At 42.7% G+C, this 23,700-nt stretch overlaps 12 protein-coding genes across 12 annotated transcripts; 6 read left to right on the top strand and 6 right to left on the bottom strand.

Moving 5' to 3' along the window:
• Positions 1-570: 570 nt before the first annotated feature.
• On the bottom strand, positions 571-2,309 carry BYT42DRAFT_513699 (peroxisome membrane protein). The gene is made up of 6 exons (XM_051565187.1): positions 2,140-2,309; positions 2,038-2,073; positions 1,663-1,936; positions 1,226-1,581; positions 922-1,138; positions 571-850 (listed from the first exon to the last, which is right to left on the bottom strand). Exons 1-6 carry the CDS (start codon positions 2,237-2,239, stop codon positions 727-729), a joined length of 1,107 nt encoding a protein of 368 aa, XP_051424635.1. The 5' UTR covers positions 2,240-2,309; the 3' UTR covers positions 571-726.
• Positions 2,310-3,574, bottom strand: BYT42DRAFT_566236 (PRELI-like family-domain-containing protein). Its single transcript, XM_051567942.1, has 3 exons — positions 3,262-3,574; positions 3,020-3,177; positions 2,310-2,944 (listed from the first exon to the last, which is right to left on the bottom strand). Exons 1-3 carry the CDS (start codon positions 3,463-3,465, stop codon positions 2,758-2,760), a joined length of 549 nt encoding a protein of 182 aa, XP_051424634.1. The 5' UTR covers positions 3,466-3,574; the 3' UTR covers positions 2,310-2,757.
• Positions 3,566-5,662, bottom strand: BYT42DRAFT_634594 (uncharacterized protein; the record flags this gene model as incomplete). The annotated part of the gene is made up of 10 exons (XM_051572479.1): positions 3,566-4,079; positions 4,183-4,348; positions 4,411-4,444; positions 4,530-4,608; positions 4,671-4,685; positions 4,760-4,842; positions 4,911-4,992; positions 5,068-5,195; positions 5,260-5,447; positions 5,528-5,662. 10 exons carry the CDS (start codon positions 5,660-5,662, stop codon positions 3,715-3,717), a joined length of 1,275 nt encoding a protein of 424 aa, XP_051424633.1. The 3' UTR covers positions 3,566-3,714.
• Positions 5,663-6,710: 1,048 nt separating this feature from the next.
• Positions 6,711-7,107, top strand: BYT42DRAFT_545251 (uncharacterized protein; the record flags this gene model as incomplete). Its single annotated transcript, XM_051565806.1, has 2 exons — positions 6,711-6,871; positions 6,933-7,107. The coding sequence occupies 2 exons, from the start codon at positions 6,711-6,713 to the stop codon at positions 7,105-7,107; spliced, it is 336 nt and encodes a 111-aa protein (XP_051424632.1).
• An 841-nt stretch (positions 7,108-7,948) lies between these two features.
• On the top strand, positions 7,949-10,081 carry BYT42DRAFT_545250 (uncharacterized protein; the record flags this gene model as incomplete). The annotated part of the gene is made up of 4 exons (XM_051565805.1): positions 7,949-8,198; positions 8,270-8,697; positions 8,797-9,321; positions 9,395-10,081. The coding sequence occupies 4 exons, from the start codon at positions 7,949-7,951 to the stop codon at positions 10,079-10,081; spliced, it is 1,890 nt and encodes a 629-aa protein (XP_051424631.1).
• A 1,133-nt stretch (positions 10,082-11,214) lies between these two features.
• On the bottom strand, positions 11,215-12,916 carry BYT42DRAFT_494034 (glycoside hydrolase; the record flags this gene model as incomplete). Its single annotated transcript, XM_051564266.1, has 6 exons — positions 11,215-11,700; positions 11,832-11,953; positions 12,022-12,079; positions 12,159-12,199; positions 12,273-12,487; positions 12,564-12,916. Coding segments are annotated over 6 exons (1,275 nt in total), but the record flags the coding sequence as incomplete, so codon positions are not given.
• Positions 12,917-14,724: 1,808 nt separating this feature from the next.
• Positions 14,725-15,668, top strand: BYT42DRAFT_566201 (uncharacterized protein). Its single transcript, XM_051567941.1, has 3 exons — positions 14,725-15,115; positions 15,191-15,238; positions 15,301-15,668. Exons 1-3 carry the CDS (start codon positions 14,825-14,827, stop codon positions 15,517-15,519), a joined length of 558 nt encoding a protein of 185 aa, XP_051424629.1. The 5' UTR covers positions 14,725-14,824; the 3' UTR covers positions 15,520-15,668.
• Positions 15,669-16,464, bottom strand: BYT42DRAFT_566197 (uncharacterized protein). The gene is made up of 2 exons (XM_051567940.1): positions 16,051-16,464; positions 15,669-15,979 (listed from the first exon to the last, which is right to left on the bottom strand). The coding sequence occupies exons 1-2, from the start codon at positions 16,190-16,192 to the stop codon at positions 15,840-15,842; spliced, it is 282 nt and encodes a 93-aa protein (XP_051424628.1). The 5' UTR covers positions 16,193-16,464; the 3' UTR covers positions 15,669-15,839.
• Positions 16,465-16,643: 179 nt separating this feature from the next.
• On the top strand, positions 16,644-18,196 carry BYT42DRAFT_566194 (uncharacterized protein). Its single transcript, XM_051567939.1, has 2 exons — positions 16,644-16,855; positions 16,920-18,196. Exon 2 carries the CDS (start codon positions 17,096-17,098, stop codon positions 17,942-17,944), a length of 849 nt encoding a protein of 282 aa, XP_051424627.1. The 5' UTR covers positions 16,644-16,855; positions 16,920-17,095; the 3' UTR covers positions 17,945-18,196.
• A 62-nt stretch (positions 18,197-18,258) lies between these two features.
• On the top strand, positions 18,259-19,750 carry BYT42DRAFT_566193 (uncharacterized protein). Its single transcript, XM_051567938.1, has 3 exons — positions 18,259-18,753; positions 18,821-18,904; positions 18,981-19,750. Exons 1-3 carry the CDS (start codon positions 18,294-18,296, stop codon positions 19,445-19,447), a joined length of 1,011 nt encoding a protein of 336 aa, XP_051424626.1. The 5' UTR covers positions 18,259-18,293; the 3' UTR covers positions 19,448-19,750.
• A 47-nt stretch (positions 19,751-19,797) lies between these two features.
• On the top strand, positions 19,798-21,397 carry BYT42DRAFT_566191 (uncharacterized protein). The gene is made up of 4 exons (XM_051567937.1): positions 19,798-20,550; positions 20,633-20,867; positions 20,945-21,162; positions 21,234-21,397. The coding sequence occupies exons 1-4, from the start codon at positions 19,846-19,848 to the stop codon at positions 21,261-21,263; spliced, it is 1,188 nt and encodes a 395-aa protein (XP_051424625.1). The 5' UTR covers positions 19,798-19,845; the 3' UTR covers positions 21,264-21,397.
• A 1,609-nt stretch (positions 21,398-23,006) lies between these two features.
• On the bottom strand, positions 23,007-23,605 carry BYT42DRAFT_301940 (uncharacterized protein). Its single transcript, XM_051562924.1, has one exon. The coding sequence runs from the start codon at positions 23,562-23,564 to the stop codon at positions 23,229-23,231; it is 336 nt and encodes a 111-aa protein (XP_051424624.1). The 5' UTR covers positions 23,565-23,605; the 3' UTR covers positions 23,007-23,228.
• Between the last annotated feature and the right edge of the window lie 95 nt (positions 23,606-23,700).

Raw genomic sequence — 23,700 nt, 5'->3', positions numbered from 1 at the left:
CACGAACCACGTCAATGAAAATCTCCTCTTTCGGAAACTTCGATTCTCCAACTGCATCGTCAAGCAAGACTCATTCAAGATTTGAAAAATATGCTTGGCAAAGACACATATTCGTGAAGGGAAACTGGTCGGCTCTTAACGCTTTGTACCATGAACCGATTCGTGATCTTGGTTTTGGAGGGCTTTTGACGAAGCAAGGATTTTGAGTCATATTTATTGACGAGTTCAAGGCCCACGGACCAATCTTTTCAGGGATTGAATATATTTGCTCAATTACGGGCTATTGCAGATTGGTGATATTATGTCACTCCATGCGGTCATCTTATAATGATCCTGATCATCAATGCGTTCCTAGACCCGAATCCATATCCACAGCCATAAGAAGTTTAACCAACCTACGCTGTCTCATGCAAGCTTCATCGTCCGTTGAACCCAAAATGCTGAGGTTGTTTCACATCTCTTTAGCTTTTACTGTAAAGCAATGACGTCGTCCTTGTTAGCTCAGCTATATTTAGAAAAACCAAGAATGTATAAAAAGAGATTGTCAAGGTTTAAGAAAAAGTGGCATCAGTTGCGAGATGTAGTAAATTTCCAGATGAAACCAAGGCATGGAGACTTGGATCAAAAATCTCGGCATGTCTAAAAATGGTAATCAAGTCCCCCCTCATCATTTGTTTGCCCTTCTTTTTTTTTTATAGCCTGACAATAGGGTCATTAATCTGTTTATTATGACGATGATGTATAAAAATACACATTTTCCCACAGCGGTAAATAGGTACGAATGACATTTCCCACAATAGATATAAGTGCCTTGTCTTCCACACGATTACAGAAACGTTCCAGCCGAGGTCTGTTATTTTTTGGGTATAATTTGTTAGTCAATAACTATCCATGTGAAAAAAAAAATTCTACCGTATTTACCTTGTAATGTTGGTATAGAATGCTCCTCGCAATAGATTAAACCACAACAAATGAGCTCTTCTTGACAGTTCTTGCTTTTCCAAAGGCTTCATATTGCTGCGTCGACCGGGGCCTTGATCAAATTCTTTGCGCAACGCTGCCTGGGAAGCCAGTTCAACCAGCAATGACACCCACCACGGTTTCCAAGATCTTTTGCCGTATCGCATAATAGCCAACACTACCGAAAAAACCCATCATTTAGCGCTCCTCTCCTACAATTTTCCTCCTCCCCTTTTTCCCATTATTTGTATTAATTCATTTTTACCATAAACAAGTGGTCGCAGTATATACAGAATTTCGCCTAGCCCGCCAAGCTTATGCATCGTGTGAACCATTTGACCAGGCTTTTGCAATTTCTCAGGCGTCAATACTTTGGACATAAGATAGTCGTTGATATCATCGAATTTGCGGGAATCCTTGGACTTCTTCATTGGGTTAAACTCAATGGTCGAATCCATCCGGGGAATTTCAATGCCTGTACGTCGGCCTGTCCAACGCGGCACCGACACGTTTTCTGCATCGGCTGCCAATGTCGCTGGATCCACATCTCGTTCTAAATGCGTAGGATACAAGGTCATACGTTGACCGCTTGACTTGAATAGCATCAATCTCAAAATCACTCTGATACGCACAAGTAAAAAAGAAATATGAGTCACACTGAATCACCGTACGTAGCAAAATCCGTGCAATCGAAGCACTTACTTTAATGCTTCCAGTGTGGCTACCCAGCGCCATTGCGTTCGTTTACCCCACTTCTTTGCAACCCCCATTTCCATCAGTACTTGGGTATAAGCGATCACGGACAGCAACGTCGAGACATGCTTATAGGTATGCGATTTGCTGGACCAAAAATTGATATATTTGTTGAAGGTCGATTCTTCAGCTACTTCGGATCTCGTTTCGTCGGCATACGCTTTGGCGGCTCGTCGTAATATGGAATTGTGATATAAGCTTACGAGATTGATGGCAGCGTACACTAACAGGCATCAAGCAAAAAGGTCGAGTAGAGTTGGACATTAGATCATAGGTATATAGTCGCGTATTTATTTGCTTTCAAACAGTTTTTCCCGTCGTTACCTGCTTGAGATGCAAATTCAGCGTCATGGAATCGACCTTACATAATATGCAATGTCAGTTTTTGGATGCCGTGGAGTGAGTCAAACAATGGTACGCATTTACCGGGCAAGATATAAGTCAAAGATCGCAGAGAAGACTCAATGCTGGTAATTTGTGAGGCATTTTTAATCAGAAAGTCCTCATACTTTTGAAGATATTGCATCGTAGGTGTGAGTAAGCAGATATCGTACGAGTGAGAGAAAGGTGGAGAAAGAGAGGGAAAAAAATGGTGGATGGCGGAGTTGAAACGGTTTTCGGGATCCAATGTTTTGCCAAATTTGTCAATCAAGTGATTGGCGCTTTGCCCCTCGCTTTTCGCCTTTCCCTTGTTTTGGTGCCACCCATTGGCAAGTGGAACACAATTGGACGGAGAAACCCAGTTTTCCCTTTTTTCAAAGTTGACATGTGAATTACACAATAGGCGAGTACTTTTTTTTTATTGTATATAACGAAATTATATAATCACGCTAAATGATCAAGCAATGACATATCATAAAGCAAAAGCAAAAGATGGAATGCGATGAAAGATGAAAAAATAAATAAATGTGCATGGGGAAATATCGGTTTCACGGAATCATGGCTTGGAAAAAGTTTGACATGTGAAAAATAAAAACAAAAAAGAATAATGACAAGTAATAATAAATAAGAGGTGGTTTTGGTTGGAAGCTAGCAAGGGATGCTTCACTGTTGTTGACGATCGGAAGCCGCCTCGGACATCACGACAAATCTTTCAAGCACTTTGTTGAACCCTTCTTTCCCTACAAGCGCATTTTGTTGAAATCGTTTCAAAGAAACATCTTCCACCATGTTGGCCCATCGATGCAACGTTGTGCCCGCGGTAATTTGCGCTTGCTGTGTAAATTGTGTACTAAAGAAAGAAAGTATTATAAGACATGAGTCACAAGGTTGTCTCTACTGCGGACTACAAGGATCCAAAGCTTACCGTTGCTTATCCTCTGGGTGTTCTGAATACGCAATCGTTTCGTTGACAGCCAATAAATGGCTCATGGTGAGGTTTCGGCTGTGCATAGTCAATGTTTTCTCGTTTGGGTCAATAATAGAAATTTCATGAACGTAATGAGTGGTATCTGTGCCAAGAAGCTGAACGGAAGAAAAAGAAAAAAAAATTGTCAGCAAATCCGAAAAACCTAGTACTAACTTGTACACTTTTTTTTCTGTATTCACCTTCAAGATAAACTTGGGCATATTCTGGTTCACGGTAATGAGTCGTTCAGTGGTTAAAATGCCGGTCTCAGGATCAACAGAGCGGTTGAGGACATCGACATGCTGAACATGAGGGCAGTGTTCGTTAGGGTATTTCTGCCAGTTGGCTGCTGACACCAAATTCCAAGGGTAGTTGTATTCGTGAACAGACTTGAACAACTTCATTTTCTCTTATCGAAGCTTCCGGAAGGGCAAAAAAAGGTGGGTTGAAACGGGAATAGACAAGAAAAAAACCTGGAGAAACAATTTCAGCAAGGAGAAAAAAAAAAAAAAAGTTGACATATTTTTATTTTAAACATTTTTCGGTCATCAAAAAAATTTCAAACCAAAACAAACGAGCGCATAACTAACCAATCAGATATCGCGTTTGGATACCTCATTGGTTCTCGCTTTCCTTCTTTTTCCGGGTCCTGTTCAAAGATCAGCCGAAGCTGCCACTGCCTCTTTCATCGAATTGGCAAAGTCGCGCTTGACAGCGTCAAAATAATCTGCATCCAATAAGACTTTGATACCGGTCAAAGACAAGGCCTTGGAAGCATTAATGGTATCTTTGTGCGCCGCTTCGGTGCGAGCCGCCGCAGTGAACTCCACCGTGTGGTTGGAAGCGGTGGTGTGAATGCCATACAAGGGATGGATACAGGGCACTTCGTAACTGACATTGCCCATATCGGTCGATCCTCCTCCGGCCTTGATTTGTTCTTCACGCGAAGGGAATCGAATGCCCGTCTTTTTCATATATTCTGCATAAGTTTCAGCCATCACATCATTTTGAATCACATCTATTGTTATATCATAATAAAAATGGAATAGTTAGTCATCTTTTTATGCAGCTCACCCATTTGACTTTATTGTGAACTTTTTTCTTGATTTTGTTTCTCATACCTTTTGTAACACCAATTTCACGCCATGTCCATTTCACCTCACAGCCAGTGGCCATAGCGGCGGCTTCAAAGGAAGCTTCCATCTTCTTCATCAGACGCTGGATTTGAGTATACTTGGTGGTACGAACGAAGAAGAAGGCAGAGGTGTGCGCTGGAATCACATTGGGCTAAAGAAAAAGAGAAATTGAATGATATGACCACAATAACTTGTCTTTCGTCAACCACTTACTGCGCTACCACCATCGGTAATGATACCGTGAATTCTAATTTTTTGTTTGTTTGTTTGATTTCATTAAGCACATCAAATACTGGGACTCGATTTGCTGACTATCCAATTTTCAATCTTACCGGTCGGTTGGAAGCAATTGCTGACGCATCATACTGATACTGTTCCATGCTTGCACCATAGCATCCAATGCATTGACACCTATCGATCCAACATCAATAATCCTATTTCCATGAAAATTACAGCAGAAAACCGAAACTCACCTTCCCAGGGAGATGCTGATGTAAAAAAAGTAAAAAAGGTCAATGAATATTTGTTATGTCTCGTAAACGATCATGATTATTTTATTTACCTGAAGCATGAGTAGGCTTGCCAAAGAATTCGACTTTCACGTCATGAATAGCAATCATGGCACCGTATTGATGGTCAACCGCACTGTAAATGTTGAGAACCAAAAACATTAGTTGTTTCGAAAACGCACTACTTGATTGGAATGCACTTACGCAGGATGCAACATCAAGCAGACATCTACATTGTCTTGGAAAGCGCGCTTTTCCACAAGGACAATTTTACCGATTGAGAGTTCTAATGAACGAGAAAAATTTAGAATTCTGCAACGTTCTCACGGTCTTTGTTACCACACCATGGTTCGCACTTTACCTTCGGCGGGAGTACCGTACAAGATTACTTTGCCGGAAGCTTTACCACTTTCCAATACAGCTTTTACACCGACAGCGGAAGCAAGACCGCTAATGGCGATCAAGTTATGTCCACAACCTTGTCCAAGTCTATTACATCCGGTCTGTCAGTCTCTGTACGACCCGACATTTTTTTTTCCCCATCTGAATTTACCCAGGAAGACCGTCATATTCGGCACAAAAACCAATGCGTCTGCCCGATCCGCGGCTGTATTCAGCAGTAAAGGCGGTCTTCATACCGTAGGCGTGGCGCGTCACCTTGAAGCCTTGTTCTTCCAAAAACTTGGTAAGAACATCATGGGCATGGTATTCCTTCATGCCAGTCTCCATGTTGTCGTGGAGCTGTGGTTTAAAAAATAAAATAAGATAGAGCGTTAAACAAAGTCAAGCCCAGTCTATACCACGCGGGATAGGTAACGTACGTCCAAACTGATTTTACGAAGTTCTGCACTGATATTGTTGACGGCCTTGTGAACGATAGCTTCAATTTCGCCATCGCATTTGACATCAAGATGTTCGAATGCCTGGTTTAAACGAGTGTGAGAAACTGTATTCATGTCCAAGCTAATTCCACATTGGGTGATATTCATATTTCAGCAGCTTTTTATAAAAAATCACATACCTGAGATACACATTCTTCATAAGCGGGCAACCCGGTATCGGGGGTGTCAACAGCTGAGTAGTCATATGCTGGACTGGCTGAAACTGACACCGGTTGTTGTCTCGAGGAGAATCTCGAGAAAATGCTGGCAAGACAAGAGGTCGGCTCTCCTTCAGAGGTATCTAAGCGAGGCATGCTGGCGCTGTATTTGGGTAAGCAAGAAAAAAAAAAGGATAAAGACGGACGGTTGCAAAGAAAAAGAAAAAAAAAGAAATTGAGATAACGTTTAATCAAAGCTGTTGCACAGGGAAATATATTCAAAGAACCGACGTGTCGGAGAAGACCGATCATTACGATCGCGCATTCAACGGCAGGAAGTAGCCATCATTGATATGCACGGTAAAAGGAAAATGATCAGGTTTTCTGCACCAGTTTAGTGACATAGTAAAATACGGGTTTTGTAATGGCAACTGTGATCATTTTTTATGAAGACCGAGCCTTCGGTGTGTATAAGCTGTCACTTTCACATCGGCAGTTCAATAAATTGCTTTACCGATACAACAAAACGGCAAGGGAAAATGATATAGTAAGTGAACACCACGAGGTTTGTGAAGATTGAAAAAAACTCAGGATAAAATACGACATGTCACTCGTAACCCGTCTTTATTTGTCCAACAGAAACTTGGTCCCATTTTATCTGAGTTGCCATATTTATGCATGGCGTGCATGAGATCCGCTTTCCCGGGCCCTGTAAGTAACAATCGCGCTCAATTTTTCCTTTTCCGTTCATTCGATTTCTGCTGCCTTCCATTGCATGCGACTCATCCCACTCTCAATATAACAAAGCGTTTTACAATCCAAGCATGACGGATTCTATCGACCTCTTTTAACACAACTATTTATCAATATTTCTGATAGATGGACGTTACAACTCGTCGGTCTGACCATATAAAAAGCAATCTGCTGCAGTCGGCGAAACATTATTCACTACAACCTTCAATCAAATGCGTCTTCTTTTTCCTCTAATTTCTGCTGCTTGCCTATTGTTGCCTGCTTTGGCTGCTCCGGTCGAAAGCATCGACGAAGCTGACTTGGATGTCTCCGATGTCTCCGGCGTCGATTACGCTTCGCAGGACGATCCGCAATATGCCGCACAGTATGCTCCGTAAGATCTCAATGACGTGTCTAAAAATTATAACTAGCCACTGAAGTTCTTTTACTTTTAGTGTTGAAGAGCAGGATACTATTTGGCCAGCTGCTCCACCTCCATGGCGTCCTACTTGGCCTCCCCCACCCCCATGGCGCCCTACCTGGCCTCCCCCACCTCCATGGCGTCCTACCTGGCCGCCTCCTCCACCTATATGGCGTCCTACCTGGCCTCCTACTCCATGGCCTCGTTGATCTTTTCTACTCTTTCAGTAGTGAGCTTTTAAGCATTGAGCAATCTTTGGGGGTTTGGTGGTCATGTCTGAAATTGTCTCATGTTGGAAGAAAAATAAACTCAGTTTTTGATTGGACCGGGAATTCAGTTGTCCGATTCCTCCGCCGTGGGGACAGTCGATCTTTTTTTTTTTTGTCACTCTTACGAAGAATTTACTTGATTACTTTCCTTTGATCGCATACAAAACTAACCACGCGTATGATTTTTTTTTTTTTTCTGTCATTCATCCAAGTAATACGTGCATCTACTCAAGATTAATTAATGCTGGAACAGTTCAGGCTCAAAAGTTAAAGTCTCTATGTTCCATTATTGTTCGTGCCGAACAAGTTGAGTAACCTCGCTTTGGATTTGGCACAAACGAAACAATGATTGTGCCATCACGTATTGGAAAATGATGTGGCTTGATTGGTGTTATAGTGAACTATAAATGACGTTGCAGATAAGAAAACGACAAGTGCTTTGCAATTGATACAATATCGCCTTCCTGCAACGGTTTGGTTCTTCTACGCGAGCTTCGGTACCATCAACTGGCAGCCAAGTAATTGTATGAAAACTATTACTGCATTATTCGTGTTGTTGATTCCATTGTGTCTCCGCACACTAACTTTTTTTTTTATAGTCAGCATTTTTTTTTTTTTTTTTCGCCCAGAATTCAAGCCATCAAACACCTCCAATTTCTTCTTTTTTTCTTTGTCTTTCCTTTCATCAATTCTCTCCCCCCTTATTTATTATAACTATTGTTACTTTGGTTTCATCTTCATTTGGATGGAGTTCAGCAATCATCCCCTTGATACTTCTCTAATGGCTGCTGATAGCTCGTCTTCTTCTAACTGCACGAACCTTGCCAATGAAACGACTACCCCACTTTCGCTTCATCCACAGCAGCTTTCTGTGAATGATTTACTCCATCCATCTGAATCCGCCGAAAACTTGCTAGAAACACTATCCACCGAACAACTAGAGATCATTGAAAAAGCTCTCAATAAAATCAAAGAGAAAAAGCTGGTCACTGCCGCGTTGGAACAAACCCTTTCCTCCACTTCAGATACAGGTGAACTACTCGCTTCCTCTTTTTCATATTATCATCTTTTCTTTTCTCGGTTATTCACGCTTTCTACGTAGGCGCCCTTCCTCTTCCATTGTCACCCTCCTCATCCACGTCGGTTGCCACCTCGACCAACCGAACACCTAGCTGCGAATTATCGGCCATGATAGACGATACAACGACGCAAAATCTGTGGACTTCTGCCGCGACGCAAGTCGCAAAAGCATTGGCTGATGCCATCTCATCCTCTGCCTCTCATCTCATGCAAATGCCGGTTTTGAAACAAGACGCTTCTGACGACGCCAAGCCACCCTCCTCCAATGCTCGGAATTCGTCCACCGCCCCTGAATTAAGTCACGAACCTTTCACCGAGATCCGCGAAGGCGTCGAATGGGTCAGTTTTGTCTATTCCCATCATCGCACGCTTCGACGTTATCGTATACGCACTGACCTTGATGAAGTGGATATCCATTTATTGGATGAAAACTTCAAAAAAGAGAACTGTGTAAGTCATCCACACCGTGTCTCCTTGGTTACCCTGCTGAAACACAATGCAACGCTTTCTATTGGCTCTTTCCAATACGATAACTAAAATGGATTGTAGGTTTATCCACGTGCCAACCTTCCGCGCGAAACGTACCGTGGTAATCGCTGGGCTTACGAAACCGAGTGCAATATTCTCGGCTGGAAACTTGCGTGGCTCAATAAAGAAGAACTCGCCGGTAAACGTGGCCTGATTCAACGCGCCGTCGATTCTTATCGCAATCGTTACCCCAGTATGCGCTCTCGACGAGTCGCTCGCCAAGAAAAACTGCTCAAAGGGACTTTACGTAAACGGAAACAGCGTGAGGAAGATGAACATGTCCTCTCCGGGAAAAATTCCAAACAATGTATCGTTCCATCCTCAGATGATCGACAACCGAAAACCATTACCATTGAGGATCATGCTACAGGCAACAAATGCCGTATCCGCATAAGTATCGAAACAGTCTCACTCAATGCTATTGATATGGCATTTCGCAAAAACAACTGCGTCTTTCCCCGAGCTATTAGCATTTCCTCTTCATCCACTTCCGTTCCTCAGAGACGTCTTGACGAAGCGAAATGTAACGAGATCGGATGGAAGCTGGTATGTATTTCTTGGGTTACCATTTGTATCGTCTTTTGTTCGTCATATTCAACGAATGGCGGCTTGGTTTTAGGCTTGGTTGAATCCGCGTCAGCTTGCCAATAAGAAAAACCTGCTTCAACACGTTCTTGATACCTACCGAAATCAATTTATGCCTGACCTTCGTACTCGAAAATATTCGTCCCGTGTCCCTCCTGCTCCCTTCACTCCACCCTGCCCGCGTCTTCACGAAAACACCACCCCTTTAACTACAAAAGCGCTCGCTGAACAGCAGCAACAATTAGCCAATCATTCAATGTGCTCTACGCGTCGTAATTCAGAACAAACATGCTATACTGGCAGCACTGCTACGCTGGACTTTCGCGATTGCTTTTCACCGCCAGCAGAAATCGAGTCGCCTTCGTTAACAACCGAGTTGATGCTACCGCCAGCAAGCCAAGACCTCGCAAGGCATACCGACGTGGATGAATCCAGTTGCCAGTTAAGCGTCGGAAGCACCGCTAGTCAAAATCCTTCCAGTCACAGCTCTCCCTCCCCTACTCTCAATATTGACGATGTGTACCAGCAAGCCGCTCTGGTGATCGGTTCGCATGATCATATTCTTTTGAACTCTACCAACGGTATGCCTCTTCTTAAGCAAGGTCAGACTTTATTCTCCAACGACATGGCGATGGATTTTCTGGAAACACACATCAAATACGAAGACGTCAATGCAGGCATAGACGATTTTCACGATCCTCTGCTGGGGCCATTATTCTAATGTATACATCTTCTGCGGCAGAGAACAGAAAACTACAAACAACAACGAAATGTATCAATAACCGCGTTGTTTCTCGCCTCACAAAATTTTGGCTCAAAGCTGCACTCAATCACACCAAGTTTTCTGGGGCGAATGGATATTTGTGTTGGAGATTTAAACAGGGTGTTTTTGTTTTCACGTATAGCTCATTTGTCAAAAAGGTAATTTATATCCAAAAACATTACATATTATAATACAACGAATCTTCTACATATCATGGGCCATACTGTATACTGCAAGGAATTTGTAAATTGTCGTTTGTGACGGTCGTGGCCGACTTTACAATGAGCTTAGATCAGTACAGATTCCAGACATTGTTGCTCAAAACAGTTGGTTGAATCAGCTGTATCATATATTTGGAGGCTGTGGTGATGGATTATGGATCAGTTGTAGTCATGTATACCTCTTTCAAAAGATGAACGCCAGCAGTGCGTCAACAACATGATTGTTGCAATGCAAGGAAACAAAGTTGCGTACGACAGCATACTCTATGGCGCAATACTTTTCATACCAATACTGTGTGATTAAATACAGTAGAGGTTAGGTTAGCTTGCATAACGAAAACATGAACAAGCACGCAATAATATTGTCATTTGATCTGGCAGGTAGTCATGATTGAGACATAAAAACAAATATGACATGCCTTTTTAGGGACGCCTGTGCACAAGTTCCAATGAAAAATACGCCGCCATTCAATGGCGAGCCGTTTGTATGTTGATTTTTACAGGGTAAAATGTTTATGATTGTACAGGGATATGCTGCCACTGCCATTCCTGAAGGGATTTACGGCGGAACGGATGTGCTTCGGTATTAAGCACATACTCGTCCAAAGAGATCAAATCAGGAGGCGAGAATAAAAGGTATAAGTATTTGAGGGTTTCTGCAAAAAGAAAGCTGGATATTTGCCGTGAGAAGGTGGTTTCTTCTTGAACCACACGGATCATCCGTCCTTACCTTTCCATGGAATCCAATTGATTTGATCTCGATGATTCACTTGCTATTTCCACATTGCGAACAGCTGCATATGCTATTGGCGTCTTACACCATCGTTCAATGGCTTGGAAAATTTCCCAGCCATATTCCTACACCTAAGATTAGAAAAACGGCGGATCATCATCTTTATACCTATCCACACTTACTTGGTACTTGGGATCCCCTGTAACACGGTAAAGGATCCAGATACTTTCAACAGTTTCCGGACGTAAAAGGTATCGTCTGTCCATGCTTTGAAGACCCGAGGGTCGGGGTAAGGAAACGGGCGGAAGTTGATACGATTGAGTCACTGTCTCCTGATCATGAGCGTTTCCCGATGTTTCATGTTCCACCAGTGTATCTTGTGCTGAGTTTCCTTGCATGTACCACCAGTCGCGCGATGCCGTTAATTGCTCTCTCGACTTTGAATAGGTCAATGGATTGTAAGGCTCGTCATTTTCGAATTGCCAGTTCTCGGAACATAGACCAGTGGCTGTGCTTCGGTACATGTACACACACGTTTCAAGCAGTCCTTTTGCCACCACCATATCGTCTGGTCTGTCAAATGTCTTTGCGCCCATTGCCAACATCCCCGGTACAAAGCATGTCTGAGATCAACGGAGAATTAACCTTCTGCACGAACGAACAAGCCCAAAACCAGAATTTCGTTGTCCCTTTTTTTCTTCCCCCCCCCCCTCGGGAATCTGCAGCCTTTTAGTAATAGCTTTTGCCCACTTACCAAGTGATCCATCGTACGTTTTGCAGTATGGTGTCTTGTATCAAAAGGAGGGAGAAACAAGAGCTCAGAACCTGGCAATTGACGAAGCATGTAACGTTTCATGCTGTCAATGGAGTGAAGGTCTATGTGACACAATATGCTTAGCAATGAACTAATTCTAAGACACCATCCACTATAAGCTCATTCTTACACAATCGTCCATACTGGGGTACTGACCCTTCCGCCAGTAAATACTCCTTGAGAAAATACTACATGATGCATAGAGCACCGTCATGTGTTCATTAACCAGGGCTAATTTTCGCGATCCATCTGGGCGGAATTTCAAACCTCAAATGCACTGTCACCCATGGCTCCAAATGTGCATGTCGCTAATGATACAAAAACAAACCTCCAGCATTAATAAATTTCACAACACAAAACAAAACAATCCAAACAATTTACCATCCTTGAATCGACCTCTGTGAACGTCAATATCGGTAGGGAAAAGTCCCACAATATTCAATCCATGTCTGTAACCTGCTTTGTCCAACCAATCTGTAATCTTCTGCGCCTTTTGTGCATACACTGGGTTGCGGGTGTGATGAGACAGAACCATAAACTCCAATTGCACCGTTCCCACTTCAGCAATAAGCGTACTGTTGTTCAACGATTCTTTCCTAATCGACCGCTGAGCATTGGCGCGAACTAGCATTTTTTTTTCTGATGGCTTTCTCGCACTGTGTGATAACCTACTTGACCGGATTCCACAGATGGTACGGTAATCCAGAAGCCGTGTCAAAGGCAGGAAGCAATGCCTGAGCTAATTCTTCTGCTTTTTGAAGTAGAATAGGATGCCGTGCGTCTGATAATTCGTAAGCACTCAACAGTCCACCCAGGTACCGGATAATGGATTCGAACACGCTGACATTCTCATCCAGTTGAAAATTAATCTTGCTAATTTCGGGTATAACTGCGTCCATCGTTTCGTCCAGTCCCATGACCATCATAGTACTTAACGAGTCTACCAAACTGGCTCCCCATCCGCCAAACGGATCATGTGTTTTGTTGGTCAATGGTTTCACTTCGTCATGGCCCAAAGCGTACGTTGCTGAATCAACTGTATCAATTTTTTCCTTGATCCTGTCCTGTCATTGCAACCAGATTTCCTTACCATAGCCATTCCATCCGTGTAAAAATGCTTCCTTCACAGCTGTCTGTCGTTCCTTCAATTCAGCCTTTCGTTTACTTGACTCAGGTAAGGACGTGAAATCAAACTGAATCGGTCGAAGCTTGGATTGATACGATAGCTGTTGATGTGATGAAGGTGGTGTAGGAGGTGCTGGATCGTCTTTTACGGTATCACTATCTAGTATGGCGGCATTAACGTCGATGGAGGAGTTCTGTGGAGAAGTAAGCATCCAGGCCTGCATCAAAAAGATAATAGCAACAATGGCAAGCAGTAACAGCCGCCATCGGTACGATATTTTCAGCATCCACACGCTCATATCGTACAAGAGACAGTAAGGGCAAACAAAAAGAAAGGAAAAGCAAGAAATCAGAGAAAAAGGGATTGTTAGATCCGCCTTTTTTTTTTTTTTTTTTTACCTCGCTTCAACTCCGCTTCTTTATTACATTCAATCAATAACCCCTTTCTGTAACTTACATCTTTGGTTTTCGAGTTGGATTGATCTGATACGTTGCACATCTTGGGTCCAAAATTTCCTATTTTGCTCCGTCTGATGAAAAGAGGAATCAGCACATTATTCATTGACTGCTTAGGAGTTCTAAGGTTGTACGATTCGCTGGTGTCGTTTCCCCGCTCTCGTCACACCAAGTTTATTTTTACATGCACCGTAAAAAATGGATCCCATTGAATTTCTCACCCCTGTAGTTGATTCGGCCCAATTGTGCAATTTCTGTAAACTGCATTCATATGCATCAAGACATTGTTTACATGTAGCATCCATTCAAATGTCATTTACAGTCTGGTGTCCAATGACAACGGATAAAAGGATGTCCTTACCCCTTAGCAACAGCCTCACTCGACCTTGACAATTCCGTTTTCGCGATCCTGAGTCACCGATCTGCATGTCTCAAGATAGATCAAACACAGCAAACGCATGTTCTCCAAGTGTGTCCCTTGATATCATTTGGAATATTGACAATAAAGGACACATGAATATACGAAGAAAAGTGAGGGTGATGGATCAGTTATCGGTACTTGGCAGCCAACCGGAGTGGTCCAAGCATGTAGTGGTTGTTGTCAAAGTTGCCAAATATGGCCAAACAAAAATGAACTGCTTACGGCGGAGATAGAAATAAACTATGCCAGTGAAGCGAGTCTCATCCACGCCAAAGGCAGGAAAAGACTAAAATAGTCAGGCAACCAATGTCTGATAATCGAATTTCAAGTATCGTCTTTCTTCCTAGTTTGTAAGCATGAACCGCCCTGTGGAGAAAGATTCAAACATTCTGTATCGTAGAAATTCACGAGCAGATAATTGAGGAAAACAAAATGGTTTGATGCAGTGTGTCTTACAGGACAACTGGAGCGACGATGTCATTACCTCATTGCAAATGAAGTACCACGTGGATTCACGTTAATAGGCCATACGATAACCAATGTATGGAAGACGATCCAGCTGTTGTGCCATTTTGCACTACCCAGCCATGACTCCGACTCTCCCTTTCTGCAGTGTGGTGTGGCGTTCTTGACTCAGTGTTGTCATGACGAGGTTCTGCCTCACGGAATGGCGAAGCAGAACTCGTTTTTGTTTGTTTTCATTTTCACCGAATTGTCTCCAAACCGGGTAATGTTTTTTCACCAAGGAAGAATGTTTACAATACCCGAAAAGGCAAGGCAGCGTCTCCACGAAAACAGTTTAAAAAAGAGCAAGAGGATCGTACTTTGGGCTTCATTATCTTTTTTTTTTCTCCTTTTGCTCTTCATTATCAACCTCTTTTTATTATTTTATCGTTTCCCATATATTTTCTGACAGTTAAATTTATCATCGATGGGCGGAACCATTTCCAGAGCAAAGCATCTTAGTCTGAAATCTTTTAGCACGGGTCACGTTGAACCTCATCCTCATCAACGCCACACTCACCCAACGCCAAAGATTCATTCTCAACCGGCTCAACCTTCCGTGACGCCTTTAGAAAAGAAAACCAAGAAAAACAACGCAAAAGGAAGTCAAGCACGCCGACGCAAGAAAAACAGGAAAGCCGGTAGTGTGTCTGTGCGCAAGAAACCCAAATACAAGAAAGTCACCAAGAGCATCATTGGCAAGCCGACAAATTTCAAGGTACAGTAGATATTGTACTTTTTAATTTTCTTAAAGTTTGTGTAGCTCAGTTTCTAACGTGATTATGACTTGCAGCATACAGGCCATATGGGCGGAGACGATATCCTTTCCGGTCAATTTGATGTAAGTGCTGACAAGACTAGCTGAGCTCTCTCACTTCAGATCCATCCTAACCCTCTAACTAGGTTCAGCTGTTCTCTACCCAAATGCAGGACATTGCTGCTCAGATTAATGCTCCCGAATATAAAGTTTCTACGGTGACTTCATCACCTGCCTCTATCCGTCGATCCACATCCACGTCTATACGAAAGCGTACACAACAAAGAAAAGGTGTTCGCCATCACGCTAATCTTGCTCTCATGAAGCCCCTCTTGGTCGAGGCACCTTCTGTGACAGTCTATTAGTCATGTCTTTCTGTATCTTTTACCAACCACTCCCCCCTTTGCTGTATTTTATCTTTGATGTCATGTAATATAATTTGTATATTTATCATTGTTATTTTCAAACCACCTATTTTTATAAAGCTGTCTATCGCTGGATTGATAAAAAAGAAGTGTCCAAGGACTGATAGATCGCATTCGCGGCTTCTCACGGATTACTCTTTTATAATTGGATGCAAAATAGCGCACCAACTTGACTATCTTCCATATATAAGAGGAGATCGATAATAGGATCGTCTTGATAATCATCCATAATTTCCTTTTTGTATCCAATGAAATTTTCATCAACTGTGCTCGTTATTTTCGCTATTGCAAGCGGTGCCTTGGCATCTTCGGTGACATCTGCAGAAAATACAGCGGGCAATGCTGCAATTGCTGATCCCGGTTATTATCCTCAGTATGCGGAAGGTGTCGATCCCCAGATGTAAGTGAAAGAATGAATCCGGCTGCAACCATGATTAAGGAAGAGTGACTAAATAGCGATGTTTTTCGCAGGGTTGAAGAAGCAAGACATCGTGGTGGAGGACGATGGGATTATGGTGGCCGCTATGATCGAGGCCGTAGAGGTCGCTGGGAGTATGGATGGGGTTACGAACGTGGAGGACGCTACCGTCACCACTAAATATAGCATGGCCATCTCCTTTTTCCTTACAAACAAAGATTTAAACGTAACATGGACTGCTGGAGAGTGAACTATCCACCTGTTTTTTTCCAATTTGACAAATAAAATCGTGTGTTGTACCGATCATGAAGCCGCCGTTTGTTGTCCCGATGATGATGCATTTGGAAAGATGACTGTCGAGGATATAGGAGTCAGGTGCGTGCAACGGTGATTGGCTGCCGTGTCACCGAGGCTAATGATTGAATATGGTTTTTACGATACCGTCTTGGCCTTTTTCTTTTTCCATCTAAAGAAATAATAACTTTTAAGACAAAGGGGATCTTTATTTCGACTGTGGAGCTAGTGCATCATGAGAACCATATGATCGACAATAGATTCAATGGTGGGTTTTGAGAACTTTACCCAATTTGATAAAAATAGACTTTGCAACCAAAAAGCGACGAAAAGCCCCAGTAGAGTGAGAGGCCAATCTGTCAATTTTTTTCGGGTAAAAAGATGGAAAAGGATGATAACCCAGATACATTCTGCACAAAATTTACACAACCTACCTTCACCCAAGAAATTAAAGTTTGAATGAATCGACCGGAAGCAAATGCATCTGTTTCAAGGCACAGTAGTGATTCTTGGTTCGTTCCGTGTCCGAATAATAGGAGCCATGGAGAGCCCAATGTGCATCCGGTGGGTTCGTCTCTCGTTATTATCTTATTCTCAGTAACATTGATAATTCGGCTGTTGGACAAAGTGATCCATTAGGACATGGCTCGGTTGTTTCCGAAATTTCATTCAGTTAATCATTCATTTTACTGTGGATGGCGAGGCTGACGAAGGATTCCATATTATAATAACATCGTTCATATTCCAACAAACCGGGTTCGATAGACAGTCAATGTTCGATGGAAATATAAAAATGGCGCCCGAATGTGCCTAACCATGAATCCCTTAGTTTTCGCACTCACCATGTCAGTTTCAGCAAGAGATCAATTTACACATGCTCCGTTGACCCTACAATCGAGACCCATGGCTATTTCATCCATCATGTCCCCCAGTGCCTCAGCATCGACCGGGTCCGCTATCCGAGACCGTTACATCCCATCACCAGGATCGGTGTCCTCGGCATTTTCGGCTACCTCGGTCACACAAACCTCCACTTCTCCTCAATACTCTCCTTACGAATCCTCTTCTACCGATTCCTCCGGTCCCAACTCTCCCGACCGTCAACTATCGACGTCCTTACGGCACAGCAGTAAGACGGCCCAGAACTACGGTCGCCGTCCATCGTACGACGTGGTGTCGTCCGATCACTCGTCGAATTCGCCACCTTCTCAATCTCTTTTATCGCTACAAGAACGACGACAACGAAATAAAACGGCTTCGGCAAAGTACCGTGCCAAGAAGAATCAGCAGCATGGTGAAATGCGCTCCATGATCGCCACTCTCACGAAAGAAAACGAATTATTGGTACGTCAGCTGGATCATGCTCGATTGGAAAACAGTCGTCTCAAGGCGGTGACGGACAAACTCCGAGGCAAGATGATGGCAGAAAAAATGCTGAAACGTCTACTGAGCAAGGAATCAGGTAAACTATCCACCACTGCACCTGTTGGTTCCGACGACCCTCCTGTAAAATCATGTTTTGTCCATTATCATGCACAAAAAGCGGTCGAAACCCTGAGAGGAATGTCTGATGAGGAAGAAGACGATGAAGATGAAGACGAAAAGGCCCACAAAGATGAGCTGAATTCCGAGCAAGACGAAGATATGGAATAATCTATTTCGATGCGCAAGGTCGCATGCCCACCGCTTGCTTTGGCTTCTTGTTTGTTCTTTTTTAAACTTTCCAAGTTGTAATATATGCTCTAGTCTTTCTTTTCTTTATATTGTAGTTTCTTTTTCCTGGTCGAACCGAGGTAGTGAAGAAAACAAGAAGAAACACGGAAGTAGTCCCCCCCCCCCACAGCTTCTCCTTGATCGCCGGTTTTTATATATGCTTTTAAACTTCTCCTGCATTTTGCAGCGTCACATTTTGTTATTTTCCTTTAAAATGATCAAACCAGAAATTTATGTTTATTATCTCTTTGAGACTGAAATCGTCCATGTTTCCTCTCTTTGCTTTAGAATGACTGTATTTTTTGTCATTTCCGCAGTTTTCCTTTGTCTTTATATTACTGTTGTTGCGCAAGAATCCGGTGTATCCGATGCAGCTAAAAGCTTAGGCTTAAAGGTTACTTGGACAGCACCCATGCCATCAACGGCAATGGATGATGCCAAGGCTTTCATATCTGAGCAATGGTCGTTGCCATATAAGCATTTTTACGGTGATACGAACTTGGCTTTCACAGAGGATACCATTTCTAGCAACAGCTCCTCCTCATCAACTGTGTTGCGAATATTGTACGGTCAAGGATCGTACTCACCATCCGCCACAAGATCCAGTAATGTAGCTCTCGGTGGAACGGATTTTTACACTCAACCACTTCAAAATCAATCCTTTGCAAGTGCTCTTCTGAGCTATGAAGTAGCATTTGCTTCCAATTTCGATTGGGTTCTGGGTGGAAAACTTCCCGGTATTTTTGGCGGTAAGTAGGAGGCCTACAGAGAAGAATGGGGAGAAACATGGATGAATCAGTGCCTTGGTTTGTTTAGGTACGCCTGGAGTAGGCTGTTCTGGCGGACAACAGTCAGACGATAATCAATGTTTTTCCATGAGACTGATGTGGAGAGAAGCAGGTAAAAAAAAAACGATGTATTGTATGTTATTCCATGACAAGGGGTTGTTATTCTCATCATGTTCAATATCATGCAGGAAATGGAGAGGCATATGGTTACATTCCACGAGCTTCCGAGTATTGTCGAAAACATCCATTGACCCAATGTCACGACGATTACGGTGTGTCGTTTTCACGCGGAATGATACAGTTGCAAAAGAATCAATGGACAAAGCTGGAAATTTTTGTACAGATCAACGATCCGCCATCGGAATCCAACGGCATACTGAAAGTGTGGCAAGATGGCAATCTGGTCATTTACCAAAACGATGTCGTTTTCCGCACATCCAACGCGCTGGCGGTGTCAAGTTTAATGTTCAGCACATTTTTCGGAGGAGGCACGACAAAATATGCTACGCCTTCAGACACCTACGCTTACTTTAAAAATATTCAATATAGTGTAGGAGCGCCAGTGGTATTGACGAATTCTGTATCTTTTGTATCAACTTCATTTCTTGTGTACATTATCCCATATCTGGTATTTCTTTTCTTGCAATGCCTGTAGACCTTATTATACAAACCAAATTTGCTAAATCCGGCAGCTTGTGAAAAACTTGTTTCCTAGCTAACCGAAAAGTTTTACAAGATGGTGTCTCCGTCGATTAAATATAACAAAGGTTGTGAAATTAATTCAACTCTTGCCAATAAATACAAGGTTGTCTTTTCACCAAAAAAATAAATGGGGTCATCATTATAAGCTACCAGACACAAAGAAAAAAAGGGAATAAGAACCGAGGATTCTCTCAGCAAGCCATTTCCAAGTGGAGCTCAGTGACGGTTTCTGTGGGACTGCTCAAATGTGTTTGACTTTTTGTCTCCAGAAAAAAAAAAAAAAAAAAAAAAAAAAGATTTTGACTTTTTTTCAAATCCCCTTATTGCAAATAATAAAGAGATCAGACGATCATGCCTGCCGTCAAATCGAACAAAGTTGCCAACAAGGGTCAGAAAACAAAGCCGGTGAAGGCCAAGGCCGCGAAATCGACCGAAGAAACGAAGCCTTCTGGTAAACGGGTGACATTCGCAAAAGACAAAGACTTGGCGGTGGCTGCTCCTGCTAATGCCAAAGCCAAGGCGCCGACCAAGGTTGAACCTAAAAAAGCTGCCATGAAGAAGAAGGCTGCCGAGAAGAAGGAAAAGCCTGTTGAAAAGACTGCTCCGACTGCCGATGTGAAGGTGCAGAAGCGAAAGGCAACATCCGAACAAGAAGAGAAAAAGCCGATCAAGAAATCAAAGGCATCGGAACCTAAAGTGGAAAAGAAAAAGACTAATGTTGCCAAGCAACCCAAGACCGAAAAAGCACCAGCTAAAAAGGCAAAGAAGGAAGAACTGAGCAGTAGCGATGAAGAGGATGACGAGCAGGAAGCGATCGCTGAACAAGTGATCGCCGGTGACGATGACGAATTAACCGAGGAACAAGAGGAAGCTCTTCGAAAAGCAATTTTGGGCGATATGGCCAGCGATGATGAAGATGAAGAGGACAGTTCCGATGAGGAAGTGGATGAAGATACATTTGAAACCAACAAGGAAGTCATTGCCGTGAACAACAAAAAGTTGGCTCAAAGTAAACTGGAGACCAAAGCCAAGTTCGATAAACGCACACCAGCTCCGGTAGGTTTCTTTCTGGAGGGCAGAGGTTTGACCACCAAGACGAGAATACTCAATGACGAAAAACTTTTGTATATGGATATAGTCTTCCGGTGATCATGGCATCATTTATCTCGGTCGTATTCCTCACGGTTTCTATGAAGAACAGATGAAGGATTACTTTAGTCAGTTCGGTACCGTCACTCAACTTCGACTTGCACGTAGCAAGAAAACCGGTGGATCTAAGCATTATGCTTTCATTGAATTTGAGTCAAAGGAAGTGGCTGAGATCGTCGTGGAGACAATGCACAACTACTTATTGTTTGGTCGCATGCTGCAATGTAAGTTATCTGAGTTTGACAGCGAATGAATAAGAGGGGTCATGCAAGGCAACTAACGATCCCGGGGGACTTAATAGGCAGACTGATACCGGCTGAACATGCCCATCCCCAATTGTTCAAAAATGCCAACAAGAAGTTCAAGGTCATTCCCTGGGCCAAGGTCGCTCGTACCAAGATGAACAAAAAGAGAAGCCAGGAACAGCAAAAGAAAGTCACAAAAAGATTGGTCGCGAAAGAAAAGGAACGACGCGAGAAACTGCAAAAGTTCGGTATTGACTATGACTTCCCCGGCTATGTGAGTAACAGAACACAGTTCTACTGCATGTTGGCGAGAAAAAAGATACTTACGCAATATGAAAATCACAGGAATCCATCGCCAACCAAGCCTCCGAGTAAATTCCCCATCCATTCTGCTAGATTTATTTCCATTTTTTTTTGACAACCACAGAACAAGGACAAGAATTATTTTTTTTGTTTTGCATAGGCATTCTTTTTTCCACAGTAAAAGATTATTTTCATTCTATTTTTCGTCTTGATATCATATTTCATGAAAGTATCAGCATCATTCATCAGTGGCCTAGGTGCCAGAGCTGCTCAAACAGCAGTTGATCACCGCACATCATACCACGGGTAAATGACCACACCGCCTTCGCTTCGATTGGTAACGTTAGATCATCAGCCTCTCCACCAATACTGTGTATATACAGTTTACGCGATGCTGCATTGAACGAGCCGCACAGCCTCGAGGCCGATGTTAAATAAAAAATTTGTTTATCGAGTGCTGTTGACGTTTTATTCGACATGGTTTAGGACAGCATGCAGACAGCATGTGGCCCGGTGATAGAACGCTGTCGAAGAAACAATCTTCATTCGGAGACGTAAAACAAAACCGACGATCATCGGCTTAAAAACATGATGGTAAAGGCGGATTCGCAGCGTGTACCTGGACCATGATATCATGGCGTGCATCCATTATTTGAGTGAGTTCCTTTGTGGCAAAGCTCGTGATGGACGTGCCAGATGTCATGATTCATATACCTAGAAAGGATGGTGATACAAGGATGGATCAAAGCATTGCTATGCAACATATTTTCTCAACTTTATTTGACAAAGGAATACTATAGAATAAATTGATTTCGTGGATTCTGCTCCGACCATGAGGCTTTGTCGGCGAAACATTCCAAACAAGTGCTGTCACCATGCAGCCATGATAACTATTGGGTGGTACAGCTTCTATTTCACCGTAGGAGTTCACCACGGACCGCAAATACAAATAGCAAATAAATGTTCCATTCGAAATATATATAAAATTTGCATCGATTGCCAATCTCTGTTTGTTTCGTGAGAAATACTATTTGGGTGATCTTCAATCTTTTAATCGCTGACGCGATGATAGGTCAACCACCGTCAATAAAAATACAAATGGCAAAAATGTATTGCAGAACACGGCCATGTCCGCAAAACCTTCTCTGATATTATAAACCCCGTACGTGACGAGGGTGGAAGAATGGAATCGTTACAGTTTCGAAACTTGGAGCTTGGCATGTATACATATAGGGCCCTTTGTTTTTTATAAGAAAATGGTGTGATGTAACCGAATGAAATTTTACCGCTCGCATGCAAAGTATTCAGAGTCCCCTAAGCGAAAGCTCAGGTGGATCTAGATGGTTCTATTACTTTCTGTCCAGATCATCCTTTTTCTTCAAGATATTCTAACGATTTCATTGGCTTTTAATCTAATCCAAGCATACCATAGAATCACATAGAAGGAAAGAAGGTATTCTTCATGGAAATAATATAAGTAGCGCCGCTCTTCTGACCTGCTCTACGGCGTACAAGCGAACAGATTGATTCCCTCTGACGACATAAAACACATAAATAGAAGCGAGATCGTCTACAATCGTCATTGCTGTCCATTAAAATATTAAAAGTACTGGTAACCTCAAAAACCAGCGATTGCACATGAGAAACAAAAAGGCATATTGTTCCAAGTAGGCTGCGCTGTATAGAAAACGGAAGAAAACTTTAAATGGCAACACACTCTTTCCGTATGCATCTCGTGACACCTAATAATGATTCAGATCTGTTCTTCTGGATGACTATTCATCCTACGTGCTTGCTTCCAAAAATACACAGACGAATGAGCATAGTATAGCTGAGGAGCATTTTCAGCAGACTCGCTCACTGGGCGCTGCCCTTTGGGATAGTTGCTTCCCATAATTGCAAAGAACCGACAATGGCGTATCGAGTTACTCCTGAAACCCGGAAACTGAAAAAAAGAAAGGATCTCCGGTATGTAATCCCATGGCGCGTTGTAGAAGGCGCTAGATTTTTTCTATCATCTTCTTGAGTATTCTTTTGTCAATCCATGACAATGTGCACTGTGACCTTAATTGGCAAGGATGGCTCCTGCGTTATCTGCATGGGAGGACAAGACACATTGTATACAGGATTACAACCTCTGACGCATATCATTACAATAGTGAATCTACAAATGGGGCATATACGATGCAAAATATACATAAGGCATGATTGCTCATGGGATACATTATTTGTCACTGACGATCGCATCGTACAAGTAGTGTATGATTGAAACAGCGACCATCCGCATTGTGTCAAAAGCACAAGGAAAAGAAGAAGACATATACAATGAAAGAAGGACGTTCGCGACGGAATTTTTCCGTTATCAGATGCCATTCGAAGCCAAGCGAACAATGAGAGCACTGTTGACTCCCAAAAACGAAGACCTGTATACTGCATGCAGCCACCCGTCTTTTTTTTTTTTTTTTTTTTTTTTTTTTTTTTGATTTGTAAATGGCTTGTGCGATTTGAA

The sequence above is a fragment of the Radiomyces spectabilis genome (genome assembly GCF_025331425.1).
Source record: "Radiomyces spectabilis strain NRRL 2753 chromosome Unknown BYT42scaffold_5, whole genome shotgun sequence".
Taxonomy (NCBI): domain Eukaryota; kingdom Fungi; phylum Mucoromycota; class Mucoromycetes; order Mucorales; family Radiomycetaceae; genus Radiomyces; species Radiomyces spectabilis.
The sequence above is the reverse complement of the archived record's forward strand: the minus strand, read 5'-3'. Positions and strand labels throughout refer to the sequence as shown.

Bases quoted from the DNA above. Each gene is read 5' to 3' on its own strand.
- BYT42DRAFT_513699 (XM_051565187.1), bottom strand. From the start codon at position 2,239: ATGCAATATCTTCAAAAGTATGAGGACTTTCTGATTAAAAATGCCTCA. The intron at 1,582-1,662 runs GTAAGTGCTTCG...TGTGCGTATCAG, and splicing joins GCCACACTGGAAGCATTAAA to AGTGATTTTGAGATTGATGC. The intron at 1,139-1,225 runs GTAAAAATGAAT...TTTTTTCGGTAG, and splicing joins ACTGCGACCACTTGTTTATG to TGTTGGCTATTATGCGATAC.
- BYT42DRAFT_566236 (XM_051567942.1), bottom strand. From the start codon at position 3,465: ATGAAGTTGTTCAAGTCTGTTCACGAATACAACTACCCTTGGAATTTG. The intron at 3,178-3,261 runs GTGAATACAGAA...TCTTCCGTTCAG, and splicing joins TGCCCAAGTTTATCTTGAAG to CTTCTTGGCACAGATACCAC. The intron at 2,945-3,019 runs GTAAGCTTTGGA...TTCTTTCTTTAG, and splicing joins CACCCAGAGGATAAGCAACG to TACACAATTTACACAGCAAG.
- BYT42DRAFT_566201 (XM_051567941.1), top strand. From the start codon at position 14,825: ATGGGCGGAACCATTTCCAGAGCAAAGCATCTTAGTCTGAAATCTTTT. The intron at 15,116-15,190 runs GTACAGTAGATA...TATGACTTGCAG, and splicing joins GCAAGCCGACAAATTTCAAG to CATACAGGCCATATGGGCGG. The intron at 15,239-15,300 runs GTAAGTGCTGAC...CCCTCTAACTAG, and splicing joins TCCTTTCCGGTCAATTTGAT to GTTCAGCTGTTCTCTACCCA.
- BYT42DRAFT_566197 (XM_051567940.1), bottom strand. From the start codon at position 16,192: ATGGCCATGCTATATTTAGTGGTGACGGTAGCGTCCTCCACGTTCGTA. The intron at 15,980-16,050 runs CTGCGAAAAACA...TCTTTCACTTAC, and splicing joins GATGTCTTGCTTCTTCAACC to ATCTGGGGATCGACACCTTC.
- BYT42DRAFT_566194 (XM_051567939.1), top strand. From the start codon at position 17,096: ATGTGCCTAACCATGAATCCCTTAGTTTTCGCACTCACCATGTCAGTT.
- BYT42DRAFT_566193 (XM_051567938.1), top strand. From the start codon at position 18,294: ATGACTGTATTTTTTGTCATTTCCGCAGTTTTCCTTTGTCTTTATATT. The intron at 18,754-18,820 runs GTAAGTAGGAGG...TGGTTTGTTTAG, and splicing joins ACTTCCCGGTATTTTTGGCG to GTACGCCTGGAGTAGGCTGT. The intron at 18,905-18,980 runs GTAAAAAAAAAA...AATATCATGCAG, and splicing joins ACTGATGTGGAGAGAAGCAG to GAAATGGAGAGGCATATGGT.
- BYT42DRAFT_566191 (XM_051567937.1), top strand. From the start codon at position 19,846: ATGCCTGCCGTCAAATCGAACAAAGTTGCCAACAAGGGTCAGAAAACA. The intron at 20,551-20,632 runs GTAGGTTTCTTT...ATATGGATATAG, and splicing joins ATAAACGCACACCAGCTCCG to TCTTCCGGTGATCATGGCAT. The intron at 20,868-20,944 runs GTAAGTTATCTG...GGGACTTAATAG, and splicing joins GTTTGGTCGCATGCTGCAAT to GCAGACTGATACCGGCTGAA.
- BYT42DRAFT_301940 (XM_051562924.1), bottom strand. From the start codon at position 23,564: ATGGCATCTGATAACGGAAAAATTCCGTCGCGAACGTCCTTCTTTCAT.